Source organism: Pongo abelii, chromosome 5, assembly GCF_028885655.2.
Source record: "Pongo abelii isolate AG06213 chromosome 5, NHGRI_mPonAbe1-v2.0_pri, whole genome shotgun sequence".
Lineage (NCBI taxonomy): Eukaryota > Metazoa > Chordata > Mammalia > Primates > Hominidae > Pongo > Pongo abelii.
The window spans coordinates 163,022,414-163,048,898 of record NC_071990.2 but is presented as its reverse complement, the minus strand read 5'-3'; the positions used below and the strand labels follow the sequence as shown (position 1 = coordinate 163,048,898).

Sequence of the window (26,485 nt, the reverse complement as noted above, 5' to 3'; positions counted from 1 at the left end):
TAAATGGATAAATAAACGTGTGGCAGTCTAACAGTCTCAGTAATAAAAAGGAATGACGTACTGAAACCCGCTACAACATGGATCAATCTCAGAAATATGCGAAGTGAAAGAAGACAGATACAAAATACCATATATTATAAAACTCTATGTATATGAAATGTCCAGAATAGGAAAATCTATAGAAATAGGAAATTGTTTAGTGGTTACCTAAGGCTGGGGGTGAGAATGGGGAGTGACCGCGAATGGACATGAGATTTCTTTTGGGGGTTATGGGAATGTTCTAAAATTGGACTGTGATGATGATTGCATAACTATGTAACTAAACTAAAAGTTGCTGAATTGTACCCTTCAAATATTATGCAAAATATAACTCAAAAAGCTGTATTTTAAGAAGTCTTAAAATTCTAAGTGGGTGTATAAATCCTTTTGTGATGCCAATATTCTCTGGACATTAACTTCTTGGCTGAACGGATCTACTTTTCTGAACATTAATACAAAACCTGCTTGACAAATTACTTGCCCAGCGTCAATGGCTATGTGTAAGGAGTGAGAGTCAGTGATCTTCCAAAAAGATTTCAGGAAGCTTTATGGTCAATCTTTTTAAAAAATTTAATAGCAAAAACAAAAACAAAACAAAACACCAATGATGTATAATTTGGGCTGTTTTGGAAAGCTAACTGCTGAAATGTTTACTTCTGAAAAAGATGCTTTCTCATCAGATCATTCAGCAGTATTTACACTGACCTAGCACCTATACATCTTGGTTTAAAAATAAAGTGAACTCCCAACATGTGATAACAAGGCTTAAACTTTTATCTGTTATAAATTTGCTGGTTAATAGAAAATAATTAAAAGGAACCACCTTACGTCATTAGTGTTGCTTCATTTATTTCCTTTGCTTTTCAGCGAGGCGATCCTAAAGGGACGCCAAACCCAGTGACCATCTTTAGCACACATGATTGTGCTCCTCCTTTTGAGGAACAGATAAGTGAAAATGACAGACTTCTGTATCATACTGCATTGGCTCATAAGCTGTTAACCATTAAAAGACAATATAACTGAGCTTTCCTAAAATAAACCATTTATTGAAAAAAGAACGTTTTTCTTAAATTTCAGTAATCAGCCTTTTGCATTACAAACCTGCAGCTTGCCAACAACAACAGAAAAGGTAAAGGTTTCACAGTCAGTGCACTCAACAAACAGGAGATTAAAAACAAGGTATGGGACGCCTGATAACACTACAACTTCTTTTGAACCTAGAAAGGTCAAAACACTACGCTGATGTCACGGTTCTCAGTCGCGCGAGACACGGAGGAGACAGAGGCGATGGTCCGTGTACAGTAGTAATGGCACTTAACATGCAGCTTCTTTAACCTTGTGGCCACCAGCCCTCCAGAGGGCCTTTTGCCACATCAGACAAACAGGAGCAGCAGGAGAAGTGACGCTTGTCACCTGTGCAGTCTTCAGTCTTGGAAGGTTAAAAAGGCTTATACTGCTTCTCAGCACAGTCTTTATGTAAATATTACATACAGTAGTGATTAAGAGAATTTTCCAAGTCCGTATTCTACTAGGCTTCATTCTTCATCTGTGCAAACCTGTGAGGAAGCAGGAGAGAGCTGAGCCCTTGCAGAGCCAGGTGTGTGCTTGTGCATATGCGCAGTATGAGTCTTACGGGGAAGGCCCCATCCACTCATCCTGATGCTCCCAGCACTGTACTGGGCACAGAGGGAAAGGCTTAAGAAATGTAATGAACAATGGCAGAGGTAAGTTACTGCTCTAAAGTTAAGCCTGGGAATTCACTATGAAAGCATTTTCTAAAACGCCTATATGCACTCTCAGGTCAATATAAATTGTTATGCACTTCATAACTAAGACAGAAATTGTTATTTAATTACAAATCCCTAATGTCTCCATAGCTGATCCAGCTGCTTGCCCCTTACTCCCACTTACCAATAAGAGCATCACCCCACTCTTCCGCCCCTTCCTTTCCTTTCCCAGGGACTCTCTCCTGCAGGGCCCTTGCAAGGCTCTTTTCTCCAGGGCTCTGTTCTCATTCCCTTGTCCTCTGTCGACCCTCCCAGCAATACTTCTGTCTCCCACACCTGTGCCCTACCCCAAATCCCTCTTGAGTGCCAGCCCCAGATATCCAAATGCCCATGTGAAATCTCCAAGCAGATGTTCCAAATGTACCCCAAGCTTCATCCACCAAAGAGGACCCACCACCTCCCGACCCACCCCTCACCCAGCTGCTTCTTTCTCTACTCTGGCAAATGGAGTCTATGACCTGATGACACACACCAGAAACCTGGGAGCCACCCTAGACTCCTCCCCTCACTCACCTTTCACATCCAATCAGGGGTCAGCCACGGCACTCTAACTCTTAAATGCCGCTGTTCACTCACCCAGAATGCCCTCTCCCAACCCCTTGGCTGTATCAGAACCTTCTCAATTCCTTTGCCTCTAGAGTGATCTTTCTAAAACACTATGTCATCATTTATGTTTTTATAATAAAATGGAAACTCCTTCATGTTGCTCCTGGTTACTGTTCCAGCCTTATCGTCCTACCCTTGTCCACATCCTGTGTTCACCAGGATCTACGTACACAGGGCTCTGTGACCATCCCACTCTCCCTGAAGGGTGAGCGTTTCCAAGTTTCTTTACTTTGTCTTCCATGCCTCCTTCCCCACTTCTGACCTGGCCGTGGCTCTTAAACAACTAAGGCACCTCATTCTAGAGAAAAAAGAACTGAGATTGGCTGACTTAATTAAATTCCTCTTCTGAGTAACCTTATATACCATTATCACAGCTCTTAGTATAATCATTAGTCATTACCGTCTTGACCCTCCAAGTAGACTACACACTCTCAAGAGTGGAAACTCTTTCATCCAGTCCCATCTAAAAGTCCATTTTACTGTCTCTGGTGTATCTCAAACGCACCATCAAAACAGATCAAGTAGAAGAACCTCAATGAACATTTTCCAAATGAAAACACACATACAAAAAGCCCTGGCATAATAATACATTTAGTTCCTTTCCACTTCAGATATAGCTACTTTAAAGTTTCCAAATTTCATTAACGTCTTGATGCAAAACAGAACTTAAACACTTAAACATGAGAAAGACTATCCAGTAATCTGCCAAACCTTGACAAACGAATGGTCGAGGAGCTGGCTGGCGGTCCATCTCATCTTTGGGTCACTCTCAAGGCAGTGAGAAAGGAAGTCCTTTCCTTCAGGGCTTAATCTTTCAGGGATTGGTGGCTTATGTCCCATCCCCACTTTATACATAATTTGAAAGTTGTGCTCGTACTCATGCCAAGGCCTCTAAAAAAGATGTTTTTAAAAAATCAGATTTTAATATTATACAGCACAAACAATGCAAATGTTCAGTCTCTTTTTAAGCATCACATAATTAATATATATCAGGGGACAGCAAATTTTTACTGAAAGGGCCAAACAATATTTTAGGTTGACAGGCCATATGATCTCTATCACAATTCTTCAATTATTTCAGGGCAGCACGGTAGCAGCTATGGACAACATATAAATGAGTATGACTGTTACAACAAAACTTTGTTTATAAAACAGGTGGCCAGCATAGTTTGCCTACTCCATTTGGGGTGCACTATTTAGTCCGACATTATCTAGAAGCCATCACCATGCAACTAAAAAATATAATATATAAAATGACATAAAAAAGTCTATAAAACCCAATTCTCTTATAGGGATGGTTAATATGCTACCTTATTGAAAAATAAAAATTCCATTAGTGCAAAGCTTATTTCATTATGATCCTATGAAAAATGAGATTCATAGGGGAAGGAACTAAGTGTGTATGGCATTCTAATTTCTATGCTATTGTTTCGTCATTGCCAGTATGTATTCTTCAATATGAGAAGCTGTTCTTCTATGTGTGGCTTTACTGGAATAACACAGATATCACAACTGCCTTTCTATTTTAATGCTAATGGAAATAATGCTAGCTAATATTTACTGAGCACTTATATGTGATCTGTTTCAGCAGCTGCAAGGCATAGCTACATTATAATTAACTGATTTCCTACTAGTAACTTAACACTAACTTTTAACTTAGAAACGAAGGTCTCTAACTTTTTTGCTATAATAGTGTATGTGTACAGTAAGCTACACATGCACAGTTCTTGTGTGTCTTTATACATTTGTATAATTGCTCATTAATATTATCATCATAAGATACATTTTCAGAAGCAGAAAACTTCTTGGTTTAAGTGCTATGCACATTTAAAATTTTGATAGAGATTGGAAATGTCTCCAGAGCAGCCCCACCACGTGGAATTTCTGTCCAAAACATGTCTGTTTATTTATACACTCTCTAAAGTGAGTATTCTCAATCTTTAAAAATGTCACTCAGCGCTTTAGGAGGCTGAGGTGGGCGGATCATGAGGTCAGGAGTTCGAGACCAGCCTGGCCAACACAGTGAAACCCTGTCTCTACCAAAGTACAAAACTTAGCCAGGCATGGTGGCGGGTGCCTGTAATAATCTCAGCTACTTGGGAGGCTGAGGCAGGAGAATTGCTTGAACCCGGGAGGCGGAGGTTGCAGTGAGCCGAGATCACGCCACTTGCACTCCCGCCCAGCGACAGACCGAGACTCCATCTCAAAAAAAAAAAAAAAAAAAAAAAAGGTCACTCATATGCTAAGTAAAAAAAAAATGATTTCACTTTTAAATATATAATTCTGGTTAATGAGGTTGTCATCTTTTCATGTTTTCTTTTGTTAACAGACAATCTTTTTAGAGCAGTTTTGGGTTTATAGAAAAATTAACTGGAAGGTACAGAGAGTTCCCATATCCCCCTCTCTGTTCCACAGTTTCCTCTACTATGTGTAGTTTGCGTTAGTGTGCTCCATTTTTTAGAACTGATGAACCAATGTCAATGCACTATTGTTAACTGAAGTCCATAGTTTCTACCAGGGTTCACTCTGTTGCACATTCTATGGGTTTGGACATACACATACTGACATGTGTCTATCATCAGTGTATCCTACAGAGTAGGTTTACTCCCCTAAAAATTCTGTATGCTCCACTTATTCATCTCTCTGTTCCCCCAGTCCCTGGTAACCACTCATCTTTCTACTGTCCCTGTGCTTTTGCCTCTTTCCAGATGTCGTCAGATGGAATCGCTCGGTGTGCAGGCTTTTTAGATTGGCATCTTTCATCACTTAGCCACATGCATTTAAGGTTCCTCCATGTCCTTCTGTGGCTCGATAGCGTGTTTCTTTTTATCTAAAGCTCAGTATACTCCTTTGTATGAATGATCTATTGAAGAACATGCTGGTTGCTTCCAAGTTTTGGGAATTATGAATAAAGCTGCTGTAAACATTCATGTGCGGGTTTTTGTGTGGACATGTTTCCAACTTAATGTTGCTTTTTGTAACTGCTTGCTTCCCTGTGTTTTAATTAGAGGTTTATGCTTCTTAAATTCACTCATAAGAGTTCTCTGTGGCAGATATCTTACAAATATTTGTTTCCTGGTTTGTCATTTGTCTTATAATCTCTTTCGATGGATCAGATTTTTGTCTCTAATAATGTTCGCTATTTAGTGTCCACAGTGTTTGTAATGAATAATCCATAACTACTGTTCTGTCAATGCACAGTGCCCTTCTGAAGTTGCTCCACCAGGTGTGGGGGCTGCGCTTACCTTGCCAGTGACCATCTCTATGACAACACACCCCAGACTCCAGATGTCGGCCGCACGCCCATGGCCCTCTCCTTTGGCACGAGTGATGACTTCAGGTGCCATGTATGCTTTAAAAGTCACAGATATGTTGAGAGTAATGGGTTATAAACACATTACCATGTATTAATAGAGCCAAGCAATAAATTAATATTGTACAATATTATTTTCCTGCATTAAGTAATGAGAAATATCAAAAATTTACAGACAGTTCAAATCAACTTGTTGAACGAACTTTTTAGGGGACAAATTCTCTTTTTAAAACACAATTTTTGAATGTACACATTTTCAAATTAATTGTATTCACAATGAAAATGGAAAATTTAACCTGCAAAGGAGGAGGCAAAATTTCATGGCACTAAGTGATCAAAATGAATCATTACCATTTAATCATAGTGTTGTTTAGACAAGGTAGTGGACAGGCAGGCAGCCAACGAGACGGGTGTGTGCTGGGTGATTCGGGAGGAGCCACACTACAGAGCACAAACAATGTCTACATTTTTTAAGTTTTAAGAAAAACAATGCAAACAACAAAAGAGTTGTTCTCATGCAAACAACAAAAGAGTTGTTCTGGTGAGAAAAAGAGGCTTTCCTCTCTCCTGTAACCTAAAAGGAGTCATTTAATTCACCAATCTGACAGGTGCTCTTGCGTGGGAGCCCAAGTGTGTGACGAAGCGGTCCTTCTCACGACTGAAAACCTTTACCTGCTCTTCCATCTCTACTGACAAACAAAGGTGAAGGGAACATGCAGGCCCCCAAGCAGGCTGCATGAAGTCAGAGTGCAAAGAACAACCAGGCTGGTCCCTACCTGCAGTCCCCAGGGTGCTGTTCACTTCACCAGGCATGGTCTGGGCATTGTTTTTGAGCTTTACTGAACATCCAAAATCTCCCAGTTTGATTAATCCAGATGAGGTAAGGAAGATATTGGCACCTAAAAAGAAAGAAGCAGTTGTTATGCAGCCTCTGAAACACAATGTGGGCAAGGTTACATGGTAATCTAAACTGCCAGGAACTTCATTCACAAGCTAAACAATCGAAAGGCTTATGAAACTTGACTTACAAAGTGTAATCATAGGAAGATTTGTAAGCCTTATTCACAAATTTTAATACAAAGCAACAAAATTTTAACACCGGTGCAGGTAGCCTTGACCAATAAATTCTGAACTGAAATACATGCATAAATTCCAACATTAATAACCCACAGAGATACTTAAAAAGAAATCGCATACAAAACACAAGTGCTTGTTGTGGTGGCAGTCTGGAGAATTAGAGATGTGTACAATCAGCAGCGTCTGAAATAGGAAGCGACATGTAGATGAGAGCTGCACACGCACTGCAGTTCTTCAGAGTCTCAGCTGAGGCCCTTGGATTTATATGACTGTGACTGAAAACTGTTCTGCAATTTTCAAATATTCCTACAAGCAACATATATGCTTAGCTTGTAGTCTGGGTAGAATTTGGGAATACTGTCCATCTCTCAGGACAGCTTGGCCTTTTGCTCTAGGCTGCAAGATATTATTGCTCCAACTACGTCACACATCTCTGGCATCGTGTTCTATGGTACCTCCTTCGAAAAGCAGCAACACAGAGCCAATGGAGTCAGACAAGCAGCCATCTGATGAGCTGAGGTCAACAGCGAATCCTCATAACTCAGTGGTCCCAGAGTTGATGCTCCCCACAATTGACTACGAGGGGCAGCTTGATCTTCTCGAACGACTGTACATCTGTACCTTCTTAGCCATGCTGAACTAGAAAGCACTGGATAAGGACACCAGTAAGCTGACTTGCTTCAGATTCTAAGGGAGTCTCTTCCTGCCATGGAATAAAACGTGCAAACACCATTTGTGACAGTGGACAGAGACTGAGGATGGTGTCTGTGGCAGAACGACTAGAAATGGGCAATGCTACACCTGAGAAAGAGCCAGTTAAGCCAACACCAGGATGACCCCAAACACCAAAGCAAGGTAGTGGACAGGCAGGCAGCCAATGAGACCAGTGTATGCTGGGTGATTCAGGGTGCGCCACATTACAGAGCACGAACAATTCTTACGCCCAGACCAAAGCAGACTGGTGAATCCAAAATAACCCCTACGCTGCGTCTCGTCCCTGGTCAGAAGTCAGGTCGGTTCCTAAGTTAATGTGTTTAGGTTAGCCTCAGACTACAGGACAGAATGAAACTTCAGCCTAGGGCCAATTAGGCACACAAATACTTCCCCATTTTAATTATCCTCAAGACTTGCAAATACAAAGGTCAGGGGCATGGCGTGGTTAAGGCAAATGCCACGGTGACCGTTCTGAGACAGAAGCCCAGCTATTCCCCTCGTGCTATGAGAAAAGCACTTTTAATCCATCAGCATGGCCAAATTAACCTTCAGCAGAACTCAATTTCAAGGATTGTGTAAACAAACCCCCATTCTTGTGTGAAAAACGTAGCCTCAAATTTATATGTGCATTTTTGATCTGATTTACTGTCGGTTTACATATTCATGATTTTCATATATAAATAGACAAGAATCCTGACACGAGAGAAAAAAAGGTTGCTTTGATCACGAATGCCGGTAAGTACACGGGCTATGCCAAATCAGCTTATAAAAATAGCAAACTTCATTTTGGCAAAACAGATTTCTCTAAAAGCAATGTTGAACAGAAAGACAGAGCGGACTCCTGGGTAGAGAGACATGAGTTCTACCTTGTTTCTGAATACAGGATCCTTATAGAGGCATATTTCAATGAAAGGTATTTCCATCTAGAGAAATCATACGCGGGAATGGGATGAGTGTCTTCAGAGCACCTCCCACGTGCTGGGTACCCGTGGCTCTGGCCCACAGCAGCCAGGCGGGTGTGGGATTACCTTTAATGTCACGGTGGACTATGCCATGCTCATGGAGGACATTGATTGCAATGGTGATCTGCTTTGAATACAGCCTAATCACATGTTCCTGAAGTCCCAGCCTTGACACCTCTTCTAAAGTCCCCTCATCGCAGTACTCCATGAAGATGTACATTTCTTCCTGTGGGAGGAATAAAGGGCAGCTCTGTGTTTACGGTTTTCCTTACATTTACGCTAGTGAAAAATCTGGAAAACTTCCTAGGCCACACCCCAAAGGAATGTTCTTTCTAACGGTATACTACACTTGCCATCCTGAGTACCGAATGTGTCTCACAACAGTCGTTTCTAAGTCCTCTATAGAGGTGTCTGCCTGTCTCCTCTGTCTGGAATTATACAGCTCTTGGGGATAAGAACATCTCCAAATCACAGGGAATCAATTTCTATTATCCTCTGAAATTAAGTCTGCTATATAATCTCAGACAGGGACCAACAGGGCTGTCCCTACAAATACATTATTAAGTACTGAAACACATCCTTTTTAAACATAATTTGTAAAAACATTAAAAATGATCCATTTCCAACTTCCCCTGGAAGCTCATGCTCTACACCACGATGCTCCAAGTTATCCTCTTTCCCTCGACGTGTTTATTTCTAAACACAAGGGGGAAACTCAATTTGAGGTTTGAATTTTCTCTCATTTCACAATGGCTCCCTAAATACATACAAGAGAAAAACCAGTATTACTTAACAGTGTACTCAACAGAGGTTCAGCAAAAAATGGAAAAAAAAAAGTCACAAGAAGTGGTGTAAGGGGCGTTTTAGAAGAATCTTCTGAATGGCAGGATGGGTTTCAGTGCTTTATGATGTCGGGTTAATGACTACAGTCTACAACTTACATTTTAGGAAGAACTCCTCTAGTTTCAGAGAGAAGGCAGAAATGATGTAACTCATGGAGATTTCCTGATAATTAGGCAAAGTTACTGTGCTCTGAAATGAGAAGACCTGTGATGTAGAACAGGACTCCATTCTGTACCCTCACTGACTCCTCACACACAGAGTGGCATTAGGGCCGGCTTACTCTATGGAGCTCCACACCAAAATACCGAACCAGATTGGGGTGTTTGATGCCTTCGAATATCTTCAATTCATCTGCAGTTTCCTTGATAGTCTTATGGTCATTAGGTTGAAATCGAATCTGTAAAGTGAGGTGACAAAAATGTTAACTGGCTTGATTCAATCACTCTACATTATACACATACACTGAAACATCATTTTGCACCCCATAAATATATGTAATCATGATTTGTCAATTAAAAATAACAAAAAATTAAGTAAAAAGGAAGTTTTTAGCCAAGCTGGAGTGAAGTCATAGAAGTGCGGGTAGGTCCCGGGCACAGGGGAGGAAGAGGCCCTGCTCCGAGGCCCTGAGGAGCACCGTGTGGAGGAGGAAGCGGCTCCACAGCAAGTGCAAGACACTGGAGCCTCCCCTCTCCACTCGTCTCCTCCTTCCACGTCAAACCGGATGTCTCCACAGACAGCAGTGAGTCCTGTTTCTACTTCAGGTTCCCTGGCCCTTTCTCCATCCTACCTCCAGCGGTTTCAATGCCACTTGTTTCTGAAGCTTATCATAAATGTTATCTTCTCCCCCAAAGTGTCCCCATAAGACACTACTGTTAATCCTCTCCTCTAAGCCTTCATCGGACTTAGCTCTACCACCCTCATAGGCCCTTCTCACACCTGTGCTGTCAGAACTGCCTGTGACTTATTATCCTCTCTGGAATCACTGGCCCCTTCACTGTCTGTGTGTGTTATCTCAGTGCATCTGCCTGGCTGGTCCTGACTGTCGCAGTGCTGGTGCTGAAGACAGCTCTACGCACAGAGAACTGAATCACCACCAGCGTCTATACGGAATTTCTATCACCCAGAGCCGCCAGGCCCAAAGGCCCCAGGGAGCCAGGTGACTCACCTCCTTCATGGCCATCAGCTCCCCGGTGTCGACGCTGATGCAGGTGTACACCTTCCCATACTGGCCTTCTCCTGTGAACAATGCAAACAAGCTGCACTTCCAGCCACTGCAGGGGGCTGGCTTACGTTCCTTAAACTTGTAATAATACTGTCCAATTATTTTGGACGTATATTTATATATCTATAATTATGTTTACTATTGCAAGATCCAAAATTTTTCTAAATGTTCCCTGATAACTAAAGTTTTAGGCAATCTCTTTAATATGTCTTACCTACAAGTATCTTTAAATAGAGCAGAACCGACTTTGGTAAATTCCAGGAGAAGCATGAAAATGACCAATAAAAGCAGCATTGGTGCACACCTCTGAGCCCTCATAACCCTCAAGGAGATCTTGGCTGGGGCTGGGAGCAGAAGAAAACAGCCAGGACTAAGCCTGGCCATTGTCTACCTCACTGGCACATGTCCAGGAGTGTGTGGGAGCAGACGTTCCCCTAACATACCTTCTGGGACATTAAAGCAAGAGGATATGTGCCTGAACAAGACTGATAACAATAATTAATCCAATTTACAAAGTACTTGATTGTTTTCAGTGGTTTTTGCTCCCCTTGATAGCTCTAAGGAAACATCAGGTTTCCTCAGGCTGACAAAGTCCCATATTATTGATACAACTGTGTTCGCCCCCGTCAGACCTAGATGTGTGACAGATAAATACATTTAAGTGAGGAAAGGATCTGAAACACAACAAGACTTCTTCCCTCACATAAGTTACGACTATTTTACATGAAGCAATTCCACCTGGAAATTAATTAATAAATGAGGCAATGTTTTAGAAAAGAAGGCTGTCTTGCCCTCATTTGTATCCAGTCTCTCTTCAAATCATGTTCTGCGTGTGTGTTTGTGTGTGTGTGTGTGTACTGAGAGAGAAACTAGAACAAATGGGTCAAATTTTGGTACCTCTCCACTGGCAACTTCCAGGGTTATTAAGCAAAACAATCCAATGCAATGAACCATTTAGAAATCTCTTTCTCATTCTAAAATCTCATTTTGTGTTGCTCTTAGAATACATTTTACAAATTAAACAACCAAAAAAAATCCAGACCACTCTGCAAAAAGATAACAATGCATATTTGCTATGTCTACAAGAAAAAAGGGCCAACTCTATAGGATTCAACCTAAAGAAGTATAACTATTGCTACTTCTAACAGGGACTATCTTGACATCATGCTCCTTAATTTCCTTACCAATTTTGTTTCCTCTTTGCCACTTGAAGGTCACCTTCCTCAAGCCAACATGCATAACATTATCATACGACTTAGGCGTATCACAAACTTGACCAATGATATTCTTTCTCCTCATTTCTCGGTACCTCTTTTCTTCAAACAATCGGACTGACTTCTGGATAGCTTCTATGGGTCCTAGTTTAGAAGCACTATCTGCAGAGAGAACCAAAACCTCATTAGTCCCAATCACTGTTATCAAGTCAGTTTCCAAAAGACAAACCAATAAAAATAGAGCAATATATATTAGCACTCCATTATAGTAAAGCTTATTATCTATTCAGATAAACAGCAGGTGAATTAAAGTTCTTCAAACGCTACTAATTCCAGCATATGCCACCCCTTATACAGTACACACATAAAATATAAACTAGTCACACAAAAATGATTTCCTTTCCCAAGAACGTTGGCTAAAATCTTGCAGTAATATACATGTCTCTAGTTTCTCCTCTCTCCATTCCACACTCGTTTGCCATATTATTAAAACATAAAATGTGATCCTGTTACTGTCCTACATAAATTTAATTCACGAGGCCTGGAGCAGTGACTCATTCTTGTAATCCCAGCACTTTAGGAGGTGAGGCGGGCAGATCGCTTGAGCCTAGGAGTTCAAGACCAGCCTGGGCAAAATGGCAAAACCCCATCTCTACAAAAAAATACAAAAGTTAGCCAGGTGTGGTGGTGTGTGCCTGTAGGCCTGTAGTCCCAGCTACTTGGGAGGCTGAGGTGGGAGGATCCCTTGTGCCCAGGAGGTAGAGGTTGCAGTGAGCCAAGATTGCACCACTGCACTCCAGCATGGGTGACAGAGTTAAGACCAGTTCTCTAAAAAAAAAAAAAAAAAAAACTTAATTCATGGTTCTCCACTACCTACTAACCAAATATGCAAACCCCTGCAGAATTTGGACCCAGTTTGTCTTTTCTATGTTTTCACACTAGCCAAACTGAAAGACTCTTACAGAACACACCAAACTACTTTTCACTTCCATTACTTTTACACCTTTCCCTCTGCCTAAAATATCTTCTTCATACCTGAGTATCTGTTGAGTGACTCTTACTCACACAGTGCAGCTGAAATGTCACGCCTCTTCTAGGAAGCCGTCACTGATAAGAAGGATTTTCCCTTCTCTGGGAAGAGTACAGAAAAAGGGCTCTACAATCAAAATGCCTGGGATAAAATGCTGGCCTCGCCATTTTCTAGGTGTTTGACAATGGGCAAGGTAATTAACTTCCTCACACATTAAAAACCTAATCTGTAAAATAAAGGTAAAAATACCTATCTCACAGACCTACTGTGAGGATTTCATGAAATAATACCTGTAAAGCATTTAGCCCAGTGGCTAGAACACAGTAAAACTCAATAAATATTAGCTATTGCCATTATTCCTCATTTTCTCATCAGGCAATTTATCTCTATTTCTCCAACTTGTTTTATCATGACTCATAGTAAGAAACACCTTTCACACATTTAACAGTTCTGTAAGCTGTTACCCTTACTACATGTGATTCTGATTTCATCTTGTTCTTTTTTAAAAAATGCTGATCACTCCTACTAAAATTTTACAACCCACTAATGGTTCACAACCCATAACTTGACAACCATGGTTTGTCCACTTCTCTCTGACAACACTTTTCATACCATATCCTAATTAGCTACCCAAGAGCCTATGTTTTCTGGCTCAGATGAAGAGATCTTTGAAGGCTGGGATGACTCTAAGGTTTATCTGAAAAGAGAAATTCTAAAAGATTTATAATGGTCCAGTTATAATTTCTTATTACACTCATTTCTTTAAAATATGGATCCAAGTTTGTTTCCTTTGCCTCAATATACTACACTGCAAATCTACCCAGCACGGGGCAAGATTTTAACAGCAGTGAGGCCATGGGCTCCACTGACAAATATTTCTGAGAAACGCTTAAAAAAAAATTTCTCAAAATTCCTTTTTTTTTTTTTTTTTTTGAGATGGAGTCTCCCTCTGTCACCAGGCTGGAGTACAGGGGCACGATCTTGGTTCACTGCAACCTCCGCCTCCTGGGTTCAAGAGATTCTCCTGCCTCAGCCTCCCGAGTAGCTGGGACTACAGGTGCGCACCACCATGCCCAGTTAATTTTGTATTTTCAGTAGAGACAGGGTTTCACCACATTGGCCACGATGGTCACGACTTCTTAACCTCGTGATCCACCCGCCTCGGCCTCCCAAAGTGCTGGGATTACAGGTGTGAGCCACTGTGCCTGCTCTCTTTTTTTTTTTTTTGGAAATGGAGTTTCGCTCTTGTTGCCCAGGCTAGAGTGCGATGTGCAATCTCAGCCCACCACAACCTCCGCCTCCTGGGTTCAAGCAATTCTTCTGCCTCGGCCTCCTGAGTAGCTGGGATTACAGGCATGCGCCATCTTGCCTGGCTAATTTTGTATTTTTAGTAGAGACAGGGTTTCTCCATGTTGGTCAGACTGGTCTCGAACTGCCGACCTCAGGTGATCCTCCTGCCTTGGCCTCCCAAAGTGCTGGGATTACAGGCGTGAACCACCGCGCCCAGCCCTTGGTCTTTACTATGTCAATGTGAACTGTAACTCTCACAAGAGAAACATAATTCCAAGTGGTTCCCAAGTTTACTTGACCAAAGTACTTGATTTGAAAAATACGGCAAAGACCTTGTATCTGTGGGACCTGCTGATTCCATGTGAGCCACTGAAGAGACTGTCTTCCTGTCACCAGGCTCAAGCCTCGGAAAACTCCCCCACTTGAACCCTCGACACATACCTACTCTGGTGACAACCAGGCTTGTCAATGGTTGCACCAAAGCTGTTTCTTGCTGCCATTACCTCTTTTAAATCCCATGTTAGTCCAGTATTGTATTACTTATACTGAATTTCTGCAATGGCATTTTAACCAATCTGCCCACTTTCTCCTCAATTCTGGCTAGCAGACTATACTATCTCAGTGTCTTACTCATCCCCAGCCTCCCACATTTCCAAACACACCAGCTGCTCAAGAGCCTCTGGGGCTGCCCACCACCTCTGGGCAAAGCCTTCATTACTTAGCCAGTCGCTGACAGCTGTCCATGATCTGATCTCCCCTCACCCTCCAGTTTCTCCTGCATTGGCATCTGCGCCCAGTGGCTCTCCTCTGTAGTCACGAGGCCTCCGGGTGCACTTCCTTCTATTCCTTGCCTCCTGGCTTGCTGCAGACCTGTCATCCCTTCAAAGGGCCAGCCCAGTCTCCTCCCTCCACAAAATCCTTCCAGACATCTCTGGGCCTTGGAAGATAAATACTCTTCTGGTCAGTCACACATAGTTCAAAGGGAAGCTGCCATGGAGTGCACTGGACTTGAGAGAAGCGCCCTCTGGTCCTCACTCTGTCATTTGCTACCTTGGCCAAATTGTTGGGCTGCTTAGAAACTATCACTTATAAAATGAGAACATCTATTTTGCCTATTGCTCAATATTGTTGTGCAAAAAAAGACATGAAAGCATTTTATAGATCATTAAATACTAGACCAATGATTTTTCTGCTATTTGTTCTTTTGATTAATATTAATCACCTGCTTCGTAAGTTCTTTCCCTCAATGTCTAATTTATGAATGGTTATTTCACAAATGTTTATTATATTCCTACCATGGACAAAAAATTATGCTAAGTTGCTTTAAGAATATAAAGATGAGTAAAACATATTATGGACCCAAAGGAGCATGTAGTTTGTTACAAGAAATAGGAAATGTACACAAACACAGTACATGATAGAAAGTGATGTCAGAGGTGTGAGATCACAAAATAGTAATGGAGGAGGTCTAATAATTCAGAAGCTAAATCAAGTTTTACCTGAAACTGCTCCCCTTATGTGTACCCGTGTTTTTTTTTTGTTTTTTGTTTTTTTTAACTTCAACACTCTTTCTCTCACCTTTACTCTGGCTGATTAGTGTCCGAAGTTCCCAACTTCTTCTTGTGGACCCACTTGAATCTCCTCTTGGATATGCTGGTTCTGCAGCAAGTTATTTTTATACAAATTAAGATTTATGAAATAAATATGCTTATTTGAGAACAACTGAAAGGAAAAGTAATGGTTAAAAGCAACCTGTTCTCCTTTCTGGTTATTAATTTTTAGTGTGTTTGACGTGGGTGTGAGAAACTATCTTTGCAATCAATTCTAAAAATTGCACCAACTAAGAAGTTAATGGGGTTACAGGATTTTAACTACACTCATCTTTTCATGAGTAACAGACAACAGAATACTGTGCAAAAAGTGGATTCCTTAGGGACTTCATTCAAGATGTCGGCTTCAGGAGCCCCAGCCCTATTCCAATGGAAGCAGCAATGTGGTTCCTGAGCAAAGGTTCCTGAGGGCTGCATTATAAACTTTCACATACGATCAACAAACACAGTGTCACTTTTGTATTTTTTAAATGAATAAAAGTATTTAACAGTTAAAATATCTAGAATAATAATATTTTTAAAGCAACAAAAGTAGACCTATAAAATGCTAACAGAGCTAAAAAGGCATCTGTATTAGAAGGCCAATGTGCTCAGCAGTAAGCTCTGTGCTTCTTACTCATAAAGCTCTGTGCTTCTTACTCTTCATTCCTTTAGAAAGGACCAAAAAAAGGAAATCTTCAAGGAATCCTCATAAAGGCATTAACAACAGAAACTGGTGAACTGAGACAAATGATTAGGCTGGTTGTGAATGCAGCTAACACCTTAAAACACTCACCGTCTCGCTCCTCCGTGGGGCTTGAGTGACGACTCAGGGACCTAAACTGCAATTCAGCAGCTATGGAAGCCAACCGATCATTTTCAGGGACGCTGGAACCCCTGTTTTAATATTTTTAACAATTGAGCTATCAATTCAATAGAACTTAAAATGAAAGATCTGTGAGATTTTTCTAGAGCAATAATTCTCAACTGGGGGCAACTCTGCCTGCCAGGAACAACTCTGCCTCCAGCAATGTCTTAGACACTTTTGGGAGGGTGCTACTGGCATCTAGTGGGCAGCGGAAAATGCACAGGACAGACCCACCAGAATTATCCCCCTAAGTGAACAGCGCTGCTGTGGAGACCGTCCTCTGGAGTCTGTTAGAGCTCTAAAGTCTGGAAGGAGGGCTCCATTTTCATCTCTTCATAGCCAACACCCGAGCCTGAGAGCACCTGCCTGCATAAAACCTTGTCTTATATTAACAATAGAAATAAAAACACGACACTATTGAAGTGTTACTGACATGTGAAAAGCTCCATAACTTAAGCCCAGGGTGAATAAAACTGTATTAACCAAATCTTGCTGATCTTTAAAGTTACCATCAAATTATATTTATGTACTTAATTATGTTTAAAGTACTAAAATCATTTCATGGTCCAAAAGATTCCAAATCTCTTAATAAGAAAATGGAAGGGAATACCTAAAGGTTTCTCAAGCAGTAGCCAAGCAAAAGTGCAAAAGAGCAGGAAGCTTAACATATCAAAGAACAAAGTTAATGAGGTGCTTTTCTGAATAAAGTGAAATATTCAGCAACCAGAACGAACCTATAAAGAGTAAAAACTAAAACTAAATAGGGAATGTGTTAAAATTGTAATTCGAATAATCAAAGAACCTCAAATAAATACGGCATTAGTTTATTAAAGTCATTTAGTGTATATTTTTAAGTGAATGGCATAATGAAGTATGGTAGCATTTATGCTCTTATTATACATTGATAGGTTGAAGGCAACATGATCTATTGCACAGACATTTACAAATTATAAAACATGCATTTTTTTCTGGTATTTCCCTAAGCCCTCAAATCTAGTATAGTACTTGTTAAGTCTGAAGTGATGGGGACATTTCTACTGCCATATAGTTCATCAAAAATTCAGCACTATCTGACGGGAAAACCACTAGTGTTGAAGTGAGGAAGCCTATTCCACTCCTAAGCAGCACCAAAGACCACTGGTGAGACCAAGAAGTCACTAAACACCTCTAATTTTCCCGATTTCCCACAAGTAAGACTAGCTAATTCCATGTCCTTAAGAGATTTTTGCATGGGTAAAAGGCAAGAACATATACTCATGAAGTGGCATATTGGGGAATGTTGAACGACTAGCTCTGGTGGGGGATGTCTGGGATGGGGAGGTGGGTTGTAGACTTTGCCAATTTCTGTGGCATAACAACTTGCAAAATTTCTCAAACATTCTCCAACAGCTCTTGAGAGCCAGCAGGAGCAAGCCTCAGCAAGAGCACCACTGCAAAGTGTTTTTGCAAACGATAGTAAGATAACAAGCCCAGAACAGATATTTCCTAGGTCAAGTAAAATCAATTAAAAATACTTATTGAAACCTCTAGGGTCAAGTGAAGTTTAACTTTGGTTGATGTATCTGTAAGACGGGCAAGGGCCGTGGCAGGGATGCACACACTGGTGTCACTCTGCCTCCCCGTGGCACATTTACAAAGCCACAGCTGTGTTGACACACAAGCCCTTGGGTATGTGAAGTCTGCCTCGGGAGCAGTGACCTGAATCCACCAGTGACTCACGGGCCCACGAACCATGAGGCTTACGCAGGGCTTGAATGCAGGACGGAGTCTGGCAACCACCCCACACCTCTTCACGTGGCTGTGCTCTTCTCTACCTACCGTCTCTCACACACAGACGGTCATAAAGTAAACGGGAATCCTGTGTAAAAAATGTCCTTCAAGATACCAGACTATGATACTATTAAAATTTCTAAACATCAAAGATTGTCTAAGTATGTACAAACTTAAGATGAATACTTAATGAAATGCTACTGATAAGCATTTAAGATGAAATGCTGAAAAACTGCTTCTGCAAAGACTAAACTCCATGAAAAGGCTAACTGTAATATTTAACTCTTACACTAAAATACACATAATGTACCACACTACCAACTTACAAATGCCTGAAAACACAGTGCATCAACCTTTAAAAAGAGGGAGGTCACTCCCCATTGTCCAGTTCGGGAGCAGTCTCATGTGAACGTGGACACAGCAGGTGTGGGAGGCAGGGGGCACAGGGTGGCCAATGCCCTCCTCAATGACGACTGTGTTTTAGGCCAGATCACTTCTCTTCAGTCTGTACTGCATGAATAAAGAAGACAGTTATGGCAGCCCTCACAGGGATATAAAAGCATATACAAAGATATTTGCCATGAAAAGCTCTAAACGTAAAAACTAGGAAGTTAAATGGGAATTTGTTCAATGTTGTTAATTTTTTTAGTTGACTGCTTAAGCTGTAAAATGCTTTGATATTTTTTAGGTTATAGACATTTCTCACTAAAATTTAGAAGTATTAATTATTTTAATGAGTGAAAAGACTGCAAATATTTGTAGAAATTTTAGACTGTTATTAAAGTAAGTGTAAAAACATTTTAGTCTATTTTAAAATCTAAAGCCAGGCAGCATCTTCCTGTTAACTCTACTATTTTCTCCTCGGGGCTGAACACAGAGCCCTGGGTTCTATCACAAGTTGATCTTTTTAGATTACATACCCCCAACCTAAATAGTTTGGTCTGACTTGCATTGGAAGATGGGAATACTGACAGCGTTCCTCCTACTTAGGTACAAAGGTGAAATTTAGAGAGAACAACAGCTCTTCCTCCACTTAGGATAGGAGAACATGATGAAATCCTCTGCCAAAATATAACCAGAATGGGAAAACCTACAAGACCCTCCTTACTTATACAAAACACAATGTGAGACTTAATTGTTCTGGGGTTTGCCAAGTTGTCTGAGAGTTCTCTCAAGTACTGATCTATTCTCCATATGACATACAAACCCCATGAACTCATTTTTCCACTTCTATAAACTACTTCTAATCAACAATTATTTAAAACAGAGTATTTGGCTAGAAAACTGATCTCCCCAAAAAATAAAATGTTACCACCTCAGATCATTAACTAGATGCCATCTTTTAACCACTTCGTGACTCCAGGCTCTGTGAGGCAAAATGCTCATGTCCCCTTCTGTTATGGACCAGTCCTTTCCTATAATACTCCATCAAGTTATTCTTCGCAAAGTCTTTGGTCATTTTGGCTAATATCACCTCCAAAGAAATACTGACATCAGACAGTTATCTATTCGTGTTGGTCAGTGCCAGAGCCTTCGGGCCGTGACAACCTGCGGAAGGCCCTAGAGCATCACTCACACACCACAGCAAAGAAGCCCAACCACAGCCGGCACACACCCTAACACTCTGGTTACTGTGCAAGCGCATGTGAGGGGTGGTGATGGTACGGGACGCTGGTGGGGTTAGACTACCTGGTATCATGGGCACTGCTGATGGATTTGGGCAGCACAGTGTCGCCACCAGAGGGGCTGGGCCGACTGGCAGCAACAGCAGCAGCAGCAGGGCTGCCATGGCTCCGCGCGTCGGAAGGCACGCTCCGAGTGCTAAGACAAGAAGAAAAGCTTCAGGAACACATGTGAGAAGAGGGAACGGACTTGAAAATCGTTTTCAATTAAGAATAAAATATGGCAAGGGGGTGAAATATATTTAAAAATATAAAATTCAAATTGTTCTTTGAGATTTGAGTCTAGGTGTAAAAAAGAAAAAACCTAACTTCAAAGCTTTTCTTTTTTTTTGAGACAGCATCGCACTCTGTTGTCCAGGATGGAGTGCAGTGGCACAATCATAGCTCACTGCAGCCTTGACCTCCTGGGCTCAAGTGATCCTCCTTGCCTCAGCCTCCTGAGTAGCTGGTACTACAGGCACGGCCACCACACCCAGCTATTATCTTTGTTGTATTTCTTGTAGAGACGGTGTTTTGCTACGTTGCCCAGGTTGGTCTTCTGGGTTTAAGCGATCCTCCCGCCTCGGCCTCCTAAAGTGCTGGAATTACAGGCGTGAGTCACTGCACCCCGGTCCCCTCAAAGCTTTAAAAAAAAAAAAATAACTGTGGTCCTTATCTAGCAAATATTGTCAAATAAAATTAAACTTTTAAAAAGTGATTATACAGGTGAGAGAAGGTGCTCACTACCTCAAGATGCAGAAATGCCACCACATTCAAGGCAGTTATCGTGAATGTACTATAGTTTCTGAATTCACTTAGTGTTTAAGTTGCTTTGTAATTACATATGCAGATAAAAATTGAATCTGGAAAGCTCATTCTAGTTTTTCTCCACTTTTAGTGATATTTAGTATTGTTTTCAAATGTTGACTACACTATCCACATTCAAATTTGTTTTCCAAAGGTTATTTTTCAAAGGCAGGAAAGGAAAAAATGACTCCACAGCCAGAAAGCATTTAGTAGCTTGAGGTTATAAATAAGCTGAGAAACGAAGTTATCTTGAAAGGTGCAGGTCTGTTTTAAACTTGCATGTCTTTTTCTTTTGCGACTAAAGCCTTCAAGATAATGCAAGTAAGAGCTTTTACAAACGTACGAACAACGCAGAAAAGGTATTTAGCTCTCAGAGCAAGCATCTAGTAGTTTCAAAAGTATCAGCATGCATATCGGAGAGCACTCTGTAAAGCAAATGACTAGATAAGCACCAAATACCTGAATCCCTCTGGAGTGGGGATAATGAGGTGTGGGTTAGGAGGGTCACTATGGCATCGAGGTACCTTCATAGGACGGGGGCTGTTCCGATGAATGGCTGCCAGCAAAAATGGCAACAAATGCAACTTGTTAATATGGTCCACAGAAAATCATCAAACCAAACAGTCAAATGGAAAATAGAATGTAACTTATTTTGGCCGATGACCAAGGTAAGTTCATTTATATAAGTAAAAAATAATATTACATATACAAATATCATGGAAAATGTCACTTTTTAAAAGTCAGTAAAGCCCCATTATATATTTACAGTTTTCTCCATCAAAAAACATTTTTAAAAATCCTGGAGTAAAACATACATAATGTAAGCTAACCAAATGATTTAACCTATTTTAGAGATACATGAAAATGTGGTATCTCCCTAATAAAAAGGAGTTCTTTATGTTGTCTGCATGTTAAAAAGATTGTGGTCACTGGCGACATTTCGAGAGGAGGTCACTGTCATTTTCTTGAGTGCATGGAGTTTTATTCAGTTCCTTTAAACCAGATCAGGTAGATTTAACTGAGTTATTTTTTCAAGAGCATGTTTTCTTCTCTTTTTCTTTTACATATTCTGGTAATAGGTAAATATGAATAAAATTTAAAATAAAAATTTAAAACTAGATAAAATTTAAAATTAGAGATCTTACCTAGTGAATACAAATATGCTGACAACTCCACTTTCCCAATAACTACATGTCAATATTAGTGACATGTGTTATATTTTGCCTACTCTCCGTAACATGCTTTTCTCTTCTTCACTTTTAAACACTCTGTTTTAACCCTCCTTAGTATTTTTTTAATGTCATATTTTCTCTTCATGTTAATAATTTTAGTCTATATATGTTTTATCCCAAATAGGTTTTATCCTACATGGAAATCCTGTTTCTTCATGATTTTGTTTCCTATTAATAAGGGGAAACAAGAGAGACAGAAGTAAAAATGGAGAGATCTGAAGTTCCCTTATAGAACTTACAAAACAAAACTTAAGAGACTGTTAACAAAAAAACCTCAGGCAATTTGTGTCTCTGATTCATTATCCTAGCTATTACAATGGCAAATGGAAGAAATTCAATAGTAACAAAGGTTAAAAAAAAACAAAAGATTTGGTGAGTCTTTAAGCAAAGATACTGGGAACTAGTCAAAAATTAGTAAAAACTTTCCTACAAATAAAGACACTCTGTTTAAAAAACCATGTGCACATATTATGTTTTGCATGAAATAAAACAATTATTTTAATAGTAGGTATATGTAACACTGCAAAACTTTCCACTTCATTGGAAAGAAAATTCAAATAGCTAATAAACAAAATGGATGTTCAAATTTCACTACTGGTAAACACTGATTATAGAGATGCTTTTCACAGTCAAAACAAACAAAAGCCCATAAAAAAAAGGTAGAAAGAATTACAGTACATTCATGACGGCCACAGTGTGGCCGATAAAGAGAACAAGTGAGATCAATACCTGTTGACATGGAGACATTTCTCCAATTGTAAACGAACCACCCTATATATGACTGTGTGATGAAATGGGCATAGAGAAAGGTACAGGGAGAATGCATTTCTGTGACTATATCAATCTATAGAAAATATGGAAGCTTACATACCAGGTTGTTATTTGTTATGTGCTTACAACAGAGGGAAAGGAAGAAAGTAAGCAACAATAACAACAAAATGACAGTTGATGTGCTCTCAATTTCATTCATTTCCTTTGTAAGAAAAGAACACAAAACCAAATGATGACCCCTGTTGAGTACGGAACACTAGAATTTACACAATGTTATTACTTATTTAATCCTCATTAGCATCCAGTTTCATTCATTAAAAAGAGAGGCTCAATGATGTTAAATGAGCAGCCCCAGGTCAATTGCTGTCCAGGCCCCCGACAGTTCAGTTCCACTAACCCATAGTGGCTGAGAGGACAAAGGACCATGTGAGTCTCCAGAGAGTGCTATTAATTAACTGTCCCACTGCAGTCTGGAGTGGCAGGCATATTGAAAGATAAGCGACTCAGATGTTACCCGGGACTACCTTTGGATTCAGGAAGTATGAGTCATTTTTATTTTGTCTTTTGTAATCTTTTTCTACATTGATAAATTTTCTAAATGAACATCTTCCATATTTTTCTAGATACTTTTTCTATGTTGTAATTTTTCCACAATGAAAATGATTCCTTATCTAATAAAATATTTTAAAGTAATTCTTACTGAATTATCGATCATGTGTTCTTAGAGAAGTGTTTTAAGAGATCAGAAAATCAAAATTATTCATAACTTAAGCAAAAGCCTGGTAAGACAATAGCATGCTTTATATAAAATGCTCAAATAGTCTTACAAATGGTAACTTTCATTTTCACAACAACTTTGGGAGAAAAAGAGGTATAAACTGAAGATTAAAAAACCAACAATTAAAACCCATTCTACTGAATTTTCTGCAGCTAGCAAGTACCCTATATGAAATACAGTTGGTGTTCAATAAATTTACCATTTATGAATTATATTTTGTGTAATTTAAATTGCATAAAATTTCTAAGTTTTCTTTTTTGGGTGTTTATTACTTACAAATACAGTTTTGTTTTATTTACAAACTATCTCAAGAACGGCATTAGACATAGCTTTTTTAGACATATATTTTGTTTTCAACATTTCAACATATACTATAAAAGTGTTAATCATTCAATGTGACTGTAAAATTGTACATAAACTGTAATCAAAAATTGTAACTGAAGTAATATATATAGCAGCGTAACTTAACTTGATTTTTTAAACAGTAAAACCAAATCGGAATTTACTACAGCTGGTGGGAAGGTGGGTACTTGGGAAAGCTGTGGCGAAATGGACACTGCCCTCCTCAAAGGTGAGGAAGGCGGGACAGGGAAGTGATCTGCAGCCACCTGCAGCAGGGGCGGTTCCTGCTGCTTGGCAGACAATGCCTTCTTCCAGTCTTTCCTCCCCATCAGAAAAGATGGTAAGGGGGAAAAAAGAATGGTAGTATTGCTATAGAAAAAAATGTATAATTGAATACTGCTGGCTAGCATGGAATAGCTTATGGCTGATGTTTTAATCTTCCTGTTGGATTTAGAAAGGTTGCTGTGGAGTTCTCTATTTACACACCTCATTTCTGTCCCTCTCATTGTCGTTTTCCTGAAATACTGTTAAAATACCTTTTATACCATTTTAAACGACTGCAATTACGAAAGGATTTGTCCACTCAAATCATTATGTTCCAGAAGAAATGCTGTAACGGCTGTCTTACCAAGGTACAAACCTGTAACAGGACTGTGTGGTTTTCCTATGACATGGCCAATGCATTCATTCATCAAGGCTTGTAAACTCTAGAAACCAAAAGAAAATGGGAAAGGTAAGGAGAAAACACGCATACTTTCTTAATTATGTAAGTAGCACAAATTAATTTTCAGTATATTTTTAAAAACATGCTACCCAAAATATTTTCAGTTTAAAAGAAAATAGGTATAAACACAAATTGTATGTAATTTAAGATAATATAGTATATTTCATTTTTATAAGTAAAAGCAAATTAGCTGTCAATTTCCCATAACACAATAACGTGTACAAGCAAAGAACTTTTCATGTAATCGTCTCTACTACTGGGAGAATAAAATAAATGAATTCACACTTTGAGCAACATCATGCTAATCTGATGACACTTATCAGACTAACAGTGATAATATTTAACACGAGCATGATGCTCTCAAATGATGCACACTGAGGTAAAAGAGCTAATCCTTGTTCTGCCCCAAAGCAGCAGCTATGATGGCAGTAAAAATATAAATCTAACAAATATTTTAGAAGGACCAGGGTTTACAAACTAGACATTGACTTAGTTGAACACTAATGTTACAAAAAGAAAAAAAATCTTACTCTGCTATGAGGAGTACTTTAATTTCTCAGCATTATCATTACACAAAAAATATTTACAAACCACTATTACATATAAAACACATACAACCAGAAAATATGGAGTGACTGGCTTATTTTATAATGAAAAAAACTTTAGAATATTCCATACCAAGAAGTCATCTTCTGGTAAAGCTGAAATAAAGGCAGGTTCAATTGCTTGTAGAAAATCAAATCCTTGAGTCGCCCACCTGGTACATGAAAAAGTTTGGTAATCACATAACAACCCAGAAAATGCCGCAGCAGTTTTAGACTGTACAATACTGAAAAGTAACATAATTATAATTACTATTTAGGACAAAACACTTTTTTTTGCTTGGGTTCAGTAAGTTTACAGTGTGACCTTTTGGAAAGGAGAATAATTTTTTAAAATTTAATTTTGTTTTGAAACCAATGGGAAGCATGGAAGAGGATTTTAGACATGATAGGTGCCACTTGTAATTCAACAATTATTTATTTGTAATTCAACAATTATTTATGAGTTTTGTAGCCCAAAGTTCCTACTTTGAGTCTCAGACGCAGCAAATGTGTTTTCTCTAACTTGGAGAAATTGCTTAATGACTTTAAAAAAGTGCCCCATGTTATCCCTCCATTACAAATTACAGAACACTCAGCTATTTTTCACATAGTCATGACACTTTAATAACTATGTTTACTTTAGTGGAGCTACTATTGAGCCTCACAGATGATTCACCCATTTCACCCCTGAAAATTCCAAAATGGTTTCTTAATGAATAAATTTCATGAGGGAGGAAAATACATTAGTCATCAGGAAGACTTGTCAAAGGAGCACATGAGTTCCCTTAAAGGTAACTCCAATTTGGAACAAATTTAAAAAAAAAATTTTTTCCCAAGAGTTATGCAGTTTTCTCTATATATTTTTCCATTAAAAAAAAACCTGATCACCGAAGAGTTTAGAGTGTTCCCTTCTGTGTCGTCTGCTCGAAAAGAATCCCACAGAACATATATGAACAAATACCACCAACCCCACATGATGCATTTCAGAAACATCCTACTTGGTCATTACCTGGGTCTTGTACCTCTACCACTCTCACATTTAGTCAGGACATAATTCATCCACTTCCGGGCAAAGCTTATATATTTGTCTCCTATCTTCTGTCTAAACTCCCCAGACATCAAACGAACAACTTCTTTATGATACTGTAAGAAGATTTCATGTATATCAAAATTAAGGAAATGATCATTAAATAATATCACACACTATAATGCCATGTCTGTTTAAAATGTTTTTTAAAAACAAAAAGTGAAATCCAATT

General features: G+C 39.6%; 1 protein-coding gene across 10 annotated transcripts in view; it reads right to left on the bottom strand.

Annotated features, from left to right (window-relative positions):
- Nucleotides 1–1,064: 1,064 nt before the first annotated feature.
- Nucleotides 1,065–26,485, bottom strand: part of MAP3K4 (mitogen-activated protein kinase kinase kinase 4) — a 134,824-nt gene continuing 109,403 nt past the window's right edge. For 2 of the 10 annotated variants that reach the window (XM_009242419.4, XM_054558419.2), the window contains 15 exons: nt 26,236–26,369; nt 25,321–25,399; nt 24,547–24,625; nt 21,255–21,351; nt 20,017–20,148; nt 16,486–16,586; nt 15,679–15,759; nt 11,751–11,942; nt 10,510–10,580; nt 9,622–9,738; nt 8,565–8,724; nt 6,522–6,644; nt 5,678–5,784; nt 3,144–3,323; nt 1,065–1,595 (listed from right to left, as the gene is read on the bottom strand). In XM_009242419.4, the coding sequence (XP_009240694.3) occupies nt 1,575–1,595; nt 3,144–3,323; nt 5,678–5,784; nt 6,522–6,644; nt 8,565–8,724; nt 9,622–9,738; nt 10,510–10,580; nt 11,751–11,942; nt 15,679–15,759; nt 16,486–16,586; nt 20,017–20,148; nt 21,255–21,351; nt 24,547–24,625; nt 25,321–25,399; nt 26,236–26,369 (1,674 nt within the window). In that variant the 3' untranslated portion in view covers nt 1,065–1,574. Of the gene's footprint in view, nt 1,596–3,143; nt 3,324–5,677; nt 5,785–6,521; nt 6,645–8,564; nt 8,725–9,439; nt 9,531–9,621; nt 9,739–10,509; nt 10,581–11,750; nt 11,943–15,678; nt 15,760–16,485; nt 16,587–20,016; nt 20,149–21,254; nt 21,352–24,546; nt 24,626–25,320; nt 25,400–26,235; nt 26,370–26,485 lie in introns of those variants that run through there. The other 8 variants (XM_054558417.2, XM_024248560.3, XM_063725269.1 and 5 more) reach the window with 8 other exon arrangements.